The following is a 13,090-nucleotide window of genomic DNA, read 5'->3' on the forward strand; positions in this document are numbered from 1 at the left end:
TTTCCATCCTTCTCTTCCTTTGCTTTCTCTGTTCAACAGTGTTTCCTTCCGCAGAGTCCGCTCATGTTTAAGGATCAGATGCAGCAGGATGTCATCATGGTGCTGAAGTTTCCCTCCAACTCTCCCGTCACTCACGTGGCCGCCAACACGCTGCCCCACCTGACCCTCCCTGCCGTCGTCACCATCACCTGCAGCCGGCTCTTCGCCGTCAACCGCTGGCACAACACAGTGGGTGAGTGCCAATCTTTGTGCATACTAGTATATACTAACTAACCAGCTAATGGCTTCATTTCACCTAAAAAACACATTCACACCCAAACAAAAACCCAGATTAACTCCACATGTTACCACTTGGCCATGTATGAACAACATTACCCAACTAGCCGTTCCCCCGGAGCCCCCCTCACCTGCAGGTCAGAGGTCGGGCGCTGTGGCGACTGGCTAAATTAGCCTATCACGGCCTCTCCTTTCGCCTCACACCTCCCCAGCTGTCACGGCAACACATAGTGATGTCAGGACCAAATGTGGCAACCTCGCTCTCTCACACTACTAATGGCTGCAGCTGCAGGACCAGCCCTCTCCGGACATGTGTGTGTGTGTGTGTGTGGGTCCCCCGAAATAATAAGGCCACCACATTGAGCTCAAAATGGCGATCACTGCCTTGTAGGCCTGCCTCAGGGGTGCTATAGCTCTGGCCTGTCTGACACAGGACAGGGGGAGAAATCAATAAGCACCATGGAGAACTGGCTGGTGGCTCTTCATAAGGCCCCAATGTCAAATGGGATGGGGTCAGGGAGTGGACTTGATTGTGACAGCAGGACAGGTGTTTGCGTGAGGACATTTGTAAGGGTGCGCTGCCAAAAAGTTTTTCTTTTGTCTTGTTTTGCAGTACAAACACACATTGCAGTTAAACACTCTTAAATCAAGATACAATTACTTGAGAAGCAAAATGACATAAGATGTTTTCAGATTTTTTTTTTTTTTTTTTTTTTAATAAGACTCTATGCTTAATACAAGAAAAAAAATCTCTGGCAATTAGGTGAGCAAAATAAATACATTTCCCCTTTAAATTAAGTTTATTTTTCTTAACCCATTTTTTTAAAGCATAAAGTAAATTAATTTTGATATTTTTTTCAAAAAAACAAGACAAAGTAATTTTGCTTCTCAAGTAAATGTATTTGTATCTTGTACTCAAGTATCTTGATGTAAGAATGTTTAGATATTTGTACTGGAAAAGAAGACAAAATTATTGAGGAATAACTTTTTTTTTTTTGGTAAATGTCCCCACAAAGATGGCTATATCTGAAATGCTTGTCTTTGTGGGGGCTTTTTGTGGTCCCCATGAGGAAAACAGCTTATAAATCATCACCAAGTGATGTATTTTTGAAAATGTAAAAATGCAGAAACTTTTTGTTTAGGGGCAGGGTTAGTGTAAGGGGATATAAGATACAGATTTTACAGTATAAAAATCATTATGTCTATTGAAAGTCCCCATAAAACAAGAAAACCCAAGTTTGTGTGTGTGTGTGTGTGTGTGTGTGTGTGTGTGTGTGTGTGTGTGTGTGTGTGTGTGTGTGTGTGTGTGTGTGTGTGTGTGTGTGTGTGTGTGTGTGTGTGTGTGTGTGTGTGTGTGTGTGTGTGTGTGTGTGTGTGAAAATAACGGGAGTGAACGTACTGAACAATGTGTTTTTTACTGTCTCTGTGTGTGTGTGTGAGACAGGTCTTCGAGGAGCTCCAGGATATTCACTAGAGCAGGCTCATCATCTCCCCATTGAGATGGACTCGCTGATTGGTGGGTTTGACTTGTTTTGTTGTTGTTAAATACTTTATCCGGTCCAAACCTTAACTAAATTAAGAGATCAACTCAAACAGTATGTTGTTTATTTCCCTGAAAAGTGGCCCTGTGGTGCTTTAAAAACATTGCTCTGTTTTGATGAGTATCCCAACTAAATCAACACAGCAACATTGGTTCAACCATACCATGAGATTGGGGTGTTTCTCCAACCAATAGTAGATGTATTTGGAAGACTTGTTAGTCATTTTTGCAACATGTTTGTTATATAGTGTCTGCTACCGAAAGCGTAGGCTGCTGACTCTTTGCCTCGCTCCCCTATCAGGCAATGACTTTATAGGCAGCATTTACGCACAAATGCACATTATGAAACTGATTTCGTACAGACTTTTGAGGCAACGTTACTGTTTAATAAACCACAGAAAAATAGAGAGACCTGGTGAAAACGTAGCAAATATTTAATGAGTACAATAGTAATTCCTCGCTAGAAATGACATCAGAAGTGGAAAACGTACACTTACACACAAACTGACCACCAACCGCAACTCAGATGCCATCTTTATTTTTTTAGCACAACTGTCACAAAATGGAAAGCACATGATTGTGGGATAAGTGACAATAAAGATATTTGAATGTTAAACATGATTTCTTTTTAAAATAAATAATGTACTTTTTAACTTTAAGATTGCAATGAATCCCTGGAGTAATGGCTGCTGAAAAATCTGTTTTGTCATCACAACAATAAATTACATTTTAAAATATAAAACAGTTATTTTGAATCCTACGTCTATTCCAGCGAACAACTCGGGCACAAACAAGCGACAGATCACTGACCTGGTTGACCAGAGCATTCAGATCAACACTCAGTGCTTTGTGGTGACGGCAGATAACCGCTACATCCTGGTGTGTGGTTTCTGGGACAAGAGTTTCCGCGTGTACTCGTCCGACACAGGTAAGAGACACTCATAAGACATTAAGGTAATAGTTCACCCAATATGTAACGTTTTGTCATCATTTACTCACTTCAAATAAGAGTATCCTGAAAGAAGTCCATAGTTTGTACGGTATGTTATTCTTCTGAAGCCATACGATGGCTTTGTGTGAAATTAAAGTCGTTATTTACTGTTTATCTTCCCCTTCAGTAGCCTGTTAATTCTCTTCAACCGGATCGAGTCAGTGAGTTGAACTCTGATTTGTGAATGAATCATTTTGTAGATCATTATGTGAACTGAATCAGCTGATTCATTAAAAAGATCAGAAAATAATTATTTGTTTACAGATACAAAGTTCTGTCATGAAACTCTAGGTGGCGCAGGCTGAGAGGTCCTTAACTCAATCTGCTTGCGATCACATCATTCTCTATAGGGCACAGCTGATTGGTTCCTGCTGCATCAGTAGCCAATGAGCTCGCTGCTTAACCTTCAAACACTTAGTCAGCATTATAGCAGTGCAGCGCTTTCAGAAACCCTCCTCCTTCCCCAGCTCCACCTGTATAGATCTGCTACGCGTGATCCATGTGTGTTATATTGTACAGCAGCAGCATGTCTTACTTGCTCACAGCAGCGTGTCGTGACTCATGTGTGTATTGTAAGTCCCGTACTTACTCTGCAGCAACAGCAATAACCAACAGCAGCGGCAGCATAGCCGATCTATTCCTCCAAGACCAAACATATCAATATTGCCATTGCCATTGCAAAAACTCTCAAGAACTTTCATGAAATGTTATTAGAAGACTCTTATAGTGCAATTCTGTGATACTTTTCCATCCCCAGTCTTCATTCACTTTCATTTCATTGAAATGAGTGGACAATATGTGTCTGACCAACATATTTTTGCTTTGAATTGTCCGCGTGTTTGTTCGCAGGCAAGCTCACTCAGATAGTGTTCGGTCACTGGGACGTGGTCACGTGTCTGGCACGCTCCGAGTCTTACATCGGAGGCGACTGCTACATTGTGTCGGGATCCAGAGATGCCACTCTGCTGCTCTGGTACTGGAGTGGGCGGCACCATATCATAGGAGACAACCCTAACAACAGTGAGTAACAACTGAACCTAAGCACAATTACATCAATATTAAGCAAACTACATAATACAATCATCCAACAAGAGACGTTACATTAATTATGGAGGAGATTATAAAAGCTCATATTCTGCCCAATATATTATTATTATTTAGTTGTTGTTTTTTTAGTTTTTATTTTAATCACTGTAGTAACAAAAGCTATTATTGCATCACTAATTAATGCATTACGGCTGTAATTGTTCCAGGTTTCCTCACTACTGAAACTGAAAACAGAAAGCTTTTTTTTTTTTTTTTGTAACGAGGTGCAAACACGTTAACAAGAAAACAAGCCTGCACGTCTGAGCTTGCTTTTGTGTGTGTTTTGCAAGAAATCTGTGCATTTGCGCCATTGGTTTGTATTAGATGTATTGTCTTCTACGTGTCACGAGCTGTGGTTTAGCAGAGCTTGTTCTCTAATTAACTTCAGTGACGCTCAGACAGTTAATTAAGGATTTCGGCTCGACTGCCTCCAATTAGCGAGGTACAGCCTCGCTCCTGTTTCCAGTGCAGAGGAAACCAAACTCCCATGATATTCACACAACTGCTCACTGTGTGCCCTCACAAAGGCGACTAATGGCCTGTGCGCTTAAAACTGGTGGGAATTATGAACAAAGAACTATTTATATATTTAATGAGGAGTAAACCTAACAATGGTAACTTTATCAAGCCCACGGTACATAATCTGACGTCATTATGTCATATGCAATATGATAATGTAATTACAGAGTCATTTCGGAGTAATACTAATGAACACTATTTGTATGTAATATTTTTTTTGGAACAGCTTAATAATTTATATTATTTTAAAAATTAATAATATGTTATTATTAATATTTACATTTCATTTATAAAAGAAATCTAGTTCAGAATAATGTTTGTAGAGCAGTGATTTTTAAAATGGCATCTAATGGATGAATGTTTTGAGCATGTCCTTTCTAGGAAATTAACAGTGCCCTCTAGTGGTGAATTTCAGAAAATAATTTTTTGATTCTTTGCATTTGTAAGCATATAACAGTGTTTGTAGAATGACCTGAGGCAAAACTTCCACAGTTACACGAACGTGACTACATAATCCTCTGGTGATCTAAAGTGGAATGCAGAATAATTTTATTTAAAAAAAAAAGTATGTTCCCTCATTACATATTTCCGACTTATAGCCAGAATTCTTTGAGGTTGTGAAGACGATATCAGTGTAGCATGAAGTAAAGAAAAACAAACCCTCATCAGTGTGTTTCTGTGTCAATGATAAGTTCAGCTGTGCCTCATCAAGCATCTCCACACTGCACTTTTTTTTTTTTTTTCATCTGTTTCTCAGTCAGGACAGGAACTTCCATGAATATTCAGCAGTTATTCGAGTACCAGCCCCCGCGGCACTCCGACATGGTGTAGAAATTGATTTCACAGTTGCCCGTGAAAGCTGAAGTGTGTCTTAAATGTGCAATGATTAAAATCCCGTCCGGCTCAATCAAGGCCCCGGTGCTTCACGACCCCAGCAGCCGGTCTCCAATTTACACCTCTTAATTGTGTTGCTGTGCTGCTGGGGTTTAGCGCGAGGGTTTCGAAGGGCCCGGGTGCGCACTGATTAAATCTTTTGTGGTGAAGGTGATCCGGGATCTCCCGAGGGATCCAGTCCTGACACGCGTTCCCACCCAGATCACTGACAGCTGCCAGACGGGGCCCCTGTGGAGATCTCGGTGAACACGGGACCGTATTGATCAAGGACTGAGTAACCTTTGATTGTTCGCCAACTTTAAAAAAACATCTGCATTTGGATCGGTCATTCTATTGATTCCTGGGTTCATTTAACGGTGTTCTGCATGCAAAGTAATGGCATGCGTCTTAATTATGTGGAAGGTAATGAACTTAGTGTTAATTAAAAATTGAAAAGATCTCAGGCATTTAATGGATGAACCTGTAGTCGTGAGTTCTCCCTGTACAATATTATTAGCTTTGTTTTAGAAATCCCTCTGCCTGCACATTATACAATACACATATTAGAACATACTATGTGGCCACTTAAAGTCAAGATTTTATCATCAGAGAAGAATTTTATAATTTATATATCTTCTGAGGAGAATTGTATTTGTTGCTTTTACCATGCAATTGCAATGAATCGCTACTGAGGCTTTCAGGCTTCATAGAGGACATTAACGCATCATAATAGTAGTCCCAAAGTCTTCTGAAGCTCATTTATGTGACAAACAGACCAAAATTTCAGTCTTATTTACTAAAAATCTTGACATATTGACATCAGCTCCTTGTCGCATTCAAGAAAGGATGTCTGAGTCATGAACTAATGTGTTTGCAAACAAAAACTTTGAGTTTGTTTGCAAAAACATTTGTGTTCCCTTGAGAAACTTTGCGTTCGCTCGCAAAATATTTTGCGTTCCCCCGAGAAACTTTGTGTTCGCTTGTAAAACATTTTGATCAAGAAACGTTTTATTCACTTGCAAAACATTTCGCGTTCCATCAAAAAACGTTGCGTTTGCTTGCAAAACGTTTTGCGTTCCCTCGAGAAACTTTGTATTCGCTTGCAAAACGTTTTGCTCAAGAAATGTTGTATTCGCTTGCAAAATGTTTTGCATTCCCCAGAGAAACTTTGCGTTCGCAAAACATTTTGTCTTCCCTCAAGAAACTTTGAGTTTGCTTGCAAAACGTTTTGCGTTCCCACAAGAAACTTTGCTTTCGCTCACAAACCCTTTTGCTCAAGAAACTTTGTTTACTTGCAAAACATTTTTGCATTCCCTCGAGAAACTTTGTTTGCGCGCAAAACGCTTTGCGTTCCATCAAGAAACTTTGCGTTCGCTCACAAAACGTTTTGCGTTCCCTCGAGAAACTTTGTATTCGCTTGAAAAAGATTTTGCATTCCATCAAGAAACTTTGCATTCGCTCACAAACCCTTTTGCTCAAGAAACTTTGTTTACTTGCAAAACATTTTTGCATTCCCTCGAGAAACTTTGTTTGCGCGCAAAACGCTTTGCGTTCCATCAAGAAACTTTGCGTTCGCTCGCAAAACGTTTTGCGTTCCCCCGAGAAACTTTGCTTTCGCCTGCAAAACTCTTATGCTTTTTGCGAGCAAACTCAAAATGTGGAACGCAAAAGTTTCTGCGAGGGAACAGTTTCTCGGGGGGAACGCAAAACATTTGCGAGGGAGAAAAAAATATTTGTCAATTCTTTTGCGCTCTATCTCTTTTTTTCCCCCACCACCTTGTCCCTATTGGAGCTCCATATTAAACTGATCAAAAGTAAAGACATTTATGATGTTAAGATTGATGAAAGAATCCTGAAGAAAAATTGGGTTTGTTCATAATATATTTGACTTATAATCTAGTATGTGAGAAGCTTTCAAGCATCAAAAAGGGTGCAAAAGAACCACAAAAGTTGCAGATAATAGCAAAAAAGCATCTATTATTTGGAACTTCTGTGGTGCATTTGCACCATTTTTGATGCTTGAAAGCTTAATTTCCCATTCAATGTAATAGCAAGGAGATGTGTGTTCATTACATTATTTAAATTCTCCTTTTGTGTGCCAAAGAAGGGAGTCAAATGTGTTTTGGATTACATACTGTACGCACAATGAAGTAAAGGATGACAGAATTTTGGATGAACTAATCCTTTAAACCATTGAAACACACACACACCTTCTCCAAAAGCAATGTTTAATCCGTCCAGAAACATAATGTTGATCCCCCCGGCTAATAATTACTGTTTTGCTTCCTCGCTGCACAAATCAAGCTAATTACACCACTGGCCCCGTTCTCCTTACGGTTGGATTGCTTCTCTAACTCACTGCAGTGTGTACAAATATAAGAGTGTGTTCAAGCGTGATGGGTACAGACCCAAGAGGGCGAGCACTTTAATGATTCTACCTGTTGTTTCTCAAATGAACTGCTTTGGAAATGGAGGCAGTGGATTTTATAACAAGGAAAATGTAGATGTGATAGGGATGAGGATGTATTCCACACAGTTTATATCACATCTTGGCACAATTTAAATGAGTTGTTCCACTTTTTCCAAAAAGAGCCCTTTCATTGCAGCTGACCAGCCGGTGCTGACGTACCACAGGTGTCTTTAAATGACCTCATATCGCCTCTTCCCTCCCCCTCATCCATCATGTGACAATGTATGGGGTCCAGAGGCTGTTGGGCCACTGCCGGTGATCATTTGGGGGGACGCCTCTTTGAGCAGATGTTCTCTAGGGCACCTGACCTGCTTTATTGTGGTTTCCTCACATCGGTTATATCGTGTTTGTGGACTTGTGTAAATTACCTTCCAGACATAATCAGAATTATTGGTTTTGGTCATATGCACTGTAAGAATCGGCTAAAACTAATCCAGTTGATTTTATAGCAGTTTAATAAATCATATTGATTATGTGTACATCAGGATCTAGAGAATGTGCTTCTATTTTTATTTACTTTTATTAATTGATTTATAATTGAATTTTTATTATTATTATTATTATTATCATTTCAATTTTATTTTTGTAATATCTTATTATTAAAATGAAATAATGCATTTATACTGTATATCGCTTTACTATGTACTACTGTACACCCAAAGCACTTTACAGTCATATCAGGGGTCTCTCCTTAACCATCATTATTATTATCATTTAAATGTTATTTCAAAATCCCAAAAGCCTAAGAACACTTATTTTTGTGCTTTTATTTATTTATTATCATTTAAATTTTATATTTCAAAATCTAATGGTTCTATTTATTTAGTAGTATGTATTGTTGTTATTGCTTTTTAATTACTTTTTCTATTTCTAAATCCTATTTAAGTCAAAATCCTAAACAACAACTAATAAAAATGCTTTCATTTTATTTATGTAGAACAGGGACAGTGTACATTAATCAACATTCATCAATGTAAATGTACCCAAATTAACCCGAAGGCTAGTTTTCATTTTCCAAGATGTTATTGGGCCTATAAATAATGTATTTCAAATTCAGTGTATTTTTGTAATCTATTATTATTACTACTATTATTATTTATTGTTACTATCATTTTAATTTTATATTTAAAAATCCTAAAAGTCTAAGACCACCTTCTATTTATATTTTTTTATGTATTTACTTTAAATTTAATATGTCAAAATCTTAAAATTGTATGTGTTTAATTGTAGCCCGTGGTCTTAGACTCATGGATCTGCTGCATGCGTCAACTCCATTAGTGTTGATGTTGTTATATTTCAGTTTACTGTGTGCTGTGTGTTTCCTGTACTCATGTTTTAATCTGAATTTTAATTATGTGTATTTCCTGTGCTCATGTTTTAATCTTAATTTGAATTATAATTATAATGTGTGTTTCCTGTGCTCATGTTTTAATCTTAATTTGAATAATGTGTGTTTCCTCTGCTCATTCGCAGGTGATTACCCAGCTCCCCGTGCGGTTCTGACTGGTCATGACTATGAGGTGGTGTGTGTGTCAGTGTGTGCTGAGCTTGGAATTGTAATCAGTGGAGCAAAAGGTGAGTGAGAAGAGCATTGTGGGATATGAAATAATATGAGGTCGTGTGTAATGCCACAAGAGCGTCACTCATCAGACGTGTGTGTTTGTCAGAGGGGCCGTGTCTGGTCCACACCATCACTGGGGACCTTCTGAGGGCTCTGGAGGGCCCTGATAGCTGTGTGCTTCCCCGCCTGATCTCCGTGTCCAGTGAGGGCCACTGCATCATCTACTACGACAGGGGCCAGTTCTGCAACTTCAGCATCAACGGCAAACTGCTGGCCCAGATGGAGATCAACGACTCCACACGTGTATGTTCTCGACTCTTTGCTTTATCATACACATGATGGTCTGGTTACATTGATACTAAACATGCCAGTGTAAAAAGAACCATTTCGATTTCTATAGAGGGTATGCGTTTGTGTCACCGTCAGCTGGAGTGACTGCGGTTACGCCCACTGACTCAGTTTGTTTTCAGCGTGAATGCCACACAAAACACATTTAAACCGGGAAAGAGCCTTGCGAATGACTGTACTACTACATTTGACAAGAACTCTGAGGTGTATTTTTACAGACTGCCGAAAGCTACAGAACAGAGAAGCAAATTTATCACTGCAAATCATAGAAACAACTGGACTCCAGGCAGCGAAAGGTGGATTCGCAGTTATCATTTTGTGTCATATTTAGGGGTTAAATATGACACAAAACTTAAAACTTGTATAGTTTTTTGTCAATGTTTATTAAAAAATGTCCATTTATGCCGAATATTCTATGGTAAATATTTAATTGATGAGTTTTCAATACAATATATAGTGTATGATTTTAAATATTTACCATAGAATATTCTGCATAAATGGACATTTTTAAATAAACACTGACAAAAAACTATACAAGTTTTAAGGCTGGATGATATGACGATCTATATAACATTGATATAAGTGATCATATGGATTTAGACCTCCATTGTATTTATATAAAGCGTTCAGAGGCAAATTTGCTTTATGTATTTCCCTGGCGTCGAAATCAGGCACATATAAATGTCAGGAAACACGATTCCTAGCTGCATTTCAATCCATTATTGAATTCATTACAGAAACCAATGGCTCACTGGATCTTTGGTAAGTTGTAAGGAACGCTATATGGAGTCCAACCTTTAGTTTAAACCGATACTAGTTTGTTTTACTCACGATTTCGCAGTTTCCCCTATTAAATCCAGTCACACAGCCGCTCTTTTGCCACTCAGTCCGGCGGGAAAGTGACGTCAATGCATGATTCCCTCAATAGCAAAGCCTCAGTGATCTAGTAATGCCATATGGCAGAAGTCGCATTACCATTTGATGAGGAAAAAGATGAATTCTGGTAAACTAATCCACTTTTCAACATGATAAGATTGAATAAGAAGACAAAAACACATTTTGGAAGAAGGATTGATGATGTATTGACTCAAAAAAAAAGTTACAAAAAATACAAAAAAAAGTTACGTAGTGCACCTTTAATGAGCTATATTTGATGTGATTTCACACACTCAGGCCGTCCTCCTGAGCAGTGATGGACAGAACCTAGTGACTGGAGGAGATAACGGGGTGGTGGAGGTGTGGCAGGCCTGTGACTTCAAACAGCTGTACGTCTACCCTGGCTGTGACGCCGGCATCCGAGCCATGGACCTGTCACATGACCAGAGGTACGCTTTTACTACACAGAGACATACACAGCAAACCCTAAACTGCTTTAAACCTGACGTCGTCTCCTGTGTTTCCAGGACTCTGATCACGGGCATGGCATCTGGTAGCATCGTGGCTTTCAACATTGATTTTAATCGCTGGCACTTTGAGCATCAGAACAGGTACTGAGAGCGATCAGCCAATGACGGGCATCTGCAGCTTCGCCACGGTAACGTGTCGTTACGGGAAGCGACGTAGCAGCAGAAAACATACGGAATGAAAGAAGTTGTTGGAGAAATCCCAGCAGTTTAAGGGATCTCAGCTGCTTGAGCAGATGTATACATGTCCAAACACGCACAGCAGCGATTAATAGATGATTATTTCTAAATGAATCAAGAGAGCACAGATGGAGGCCAGCAGTTTTTTTCATCACAAATTATTTTATCTAAACGTGTGTCATCCGAGCCAACAATAGTCTTGTCGAAAACAGCCTCTTTACTCACAGTCCCGTCATTTGAACTGACAGTAACACTTTGCAAAGAGAACCAATAACAATATTTTTATGAGGTTTATTTTCTACTGGCTTCCAGCATATTTCACTTTCTTTCTACAGGCCCGCGGGAAAGAAAAGCTACATGAACAATACATAACGAAACGTCCTCTCTCTGACGCTGAGCTCGTGTGTGTGTAAATGCTATACTATTTCTGTCAAACTTGTCTCCGAGGCTGCTTTCTAAACTATTCTGCAATTGAATTATGTCCGTCCTGTGTTCACGCATTTGACATCGACAAATGCTTTTTTTGATATGATTACAAAGAGAAAAAAAGGAGAGAGAGAAGCTCTTGTTTTAATGTGATGTCCTGTAATGTTCGTTCAGTCATTCTCCTCGTGTGAGGATGAATGGTTTGTCTGTTGTGGATGTATTTCATTTCAAAGTGAGAACCAGATTGCTTCTGGACTTCTCGATGGATGCAGCATTAAAGACATTGTTTTTGGTGTCATGTGCAGTCCAGGAATACTCGACGTTTCAAGCACTAAATGAGGGTCGACGCTGATGGTGCTGGAGTACAGTAGATCAACTGGGCAAATATCATGTAATTATTGTGCAATTTTACCATTTAAAATGATATATATGGTTTTACACATGTGAAAAGAAAACTGAGGTTTTTAAACCAGTATTTGCACTTTTAACAGATTTTTTTTTCTGTTTTGCTGTATTTTCACATTCATGAGTTTTTCTCAAGATGTCAAAGTATTCTGAGGATGAAGAGGGTATGCTAAACATCATTTGTTAGATTATTTTACTGTCTTAAATTGTCTACTGCCATCAAGATCTTTCCGAATTGCACTTGTTAACAGAAAATAACATTGTAAACTCACTGCTGTAAGCAATACATTATGTATAATGTATGCACATCTTTAATTATATTGCATAATGTAAATCAAATCTATTACTCAGAGTTTATGGATCAAAAAACTAAACTATTTTTAATTGTTTTAGTGCAAATATGTGAAATATTCTGCTGTAAGGAGACAAAGCATTGAGTTTTTGTTTTGTTTTTTTTGCCAAGCCACACAATAAATATGGTGCCATAGTTAACATTTTATTTACAAGAATAGCAATTTAGATTTGATATACTGAGCAATGGTTATTTTTAAAACCTTAGTTTACCTTAATGTCATTTTTTATGTTGAAATGCCTCAGATTTCAAATGATTTATTTGATGTGAACAGTTTCCATCAGGAACATTGACATTGCAAGTAATGGTGCCTGCTAATTCAGCAGATATGTTTAAGTTAGTTTCTTTTTAGTTCAAACTGTTCGGTATGTCCTAGTGAATCATTGTGATGAAATGTATCAGCCTACTTTTTATTTATAATAAAAGAAGATCAAATGTACTGCGTTGAGTGCTGTTCCCTTGTATTAGTGCATATACAACTGCCGCTATTTGAGAATAAAATTTCAAGGTAGGGTTGGCAATCTCTGAGAGGCTAGCAATAGCAAGCTAAATTTAAAAGCATAAGATCCAAACACTTCAGAGCATCTCCAAAACACACGAACGTGTACAGCAGAGTCTGCAAAGCATCACGAGATGAGAGATGACGTTAAACTACTGTAC

At 38.6% G+C, this 13,090-nt stretch overlaps 1 protein-coding gene across 2 annotated transcripts in view; it reads left to right on the plus strand.

Annotated features, from left to right (window-relative positions):
• Positions 1–12,862, plus strand: part of nbeab (neurobeachin b) — a gene marked incomplete at its 5' end in the record, with an annotated part of 258,401 nt that extends 245,539 nt beyond the window's left edge. For both annotated transcript variants that reach the window (XM_079608909.1, XM_079608908.1), the window contains 8 exons: positions 40–232; positions 1,721–1,792; positions 2,589–2,744; positions 3,657–3,827; positions 9,229–9,330; positions 9,423–9,619; positions 10,838–10,989; positions 11,068–12,862. In XM_079608909.1, the coding sequence (XP_079465035.1) occupies positions 40–232; positions 1,721–1,792; positions 2,589–2,744; positions 3,657–3,827; positions 9,229–9,330; positions 9,423–9,619; positions 10,838–10,989; positions 11,068–11,158 (1,134 nt within the window). In that variant the 3' untranslated portion in view covers positions 11,159–12,862. The remainder of the gene's footprint in view (positions 1–39; positions 233–1,720; positions 1,793–2,588; positions 2,745–3,656; positions 3,828–9,228; positions 9,331–9,422; positions 9,620–10,837; positions 10,990–11,067) is intronic.
• Between the last annotated feature and the right edge of the window lie 228 nt (positions 12,863–13,090).

Source organism: Phoxinus phoxinus, assembly GCF_949152265.1.
Source record: "Phoxinus phoxinus genome assembly, chromosome: 4".
Classification (NCBI taxonomy): domain Eukaryota; kingdom Metazoa; phylum Chordata; class Actinopteri; order Cypriniformes; family Leuciscidae; genus Phoxinus; species Phoxinus phoxinus.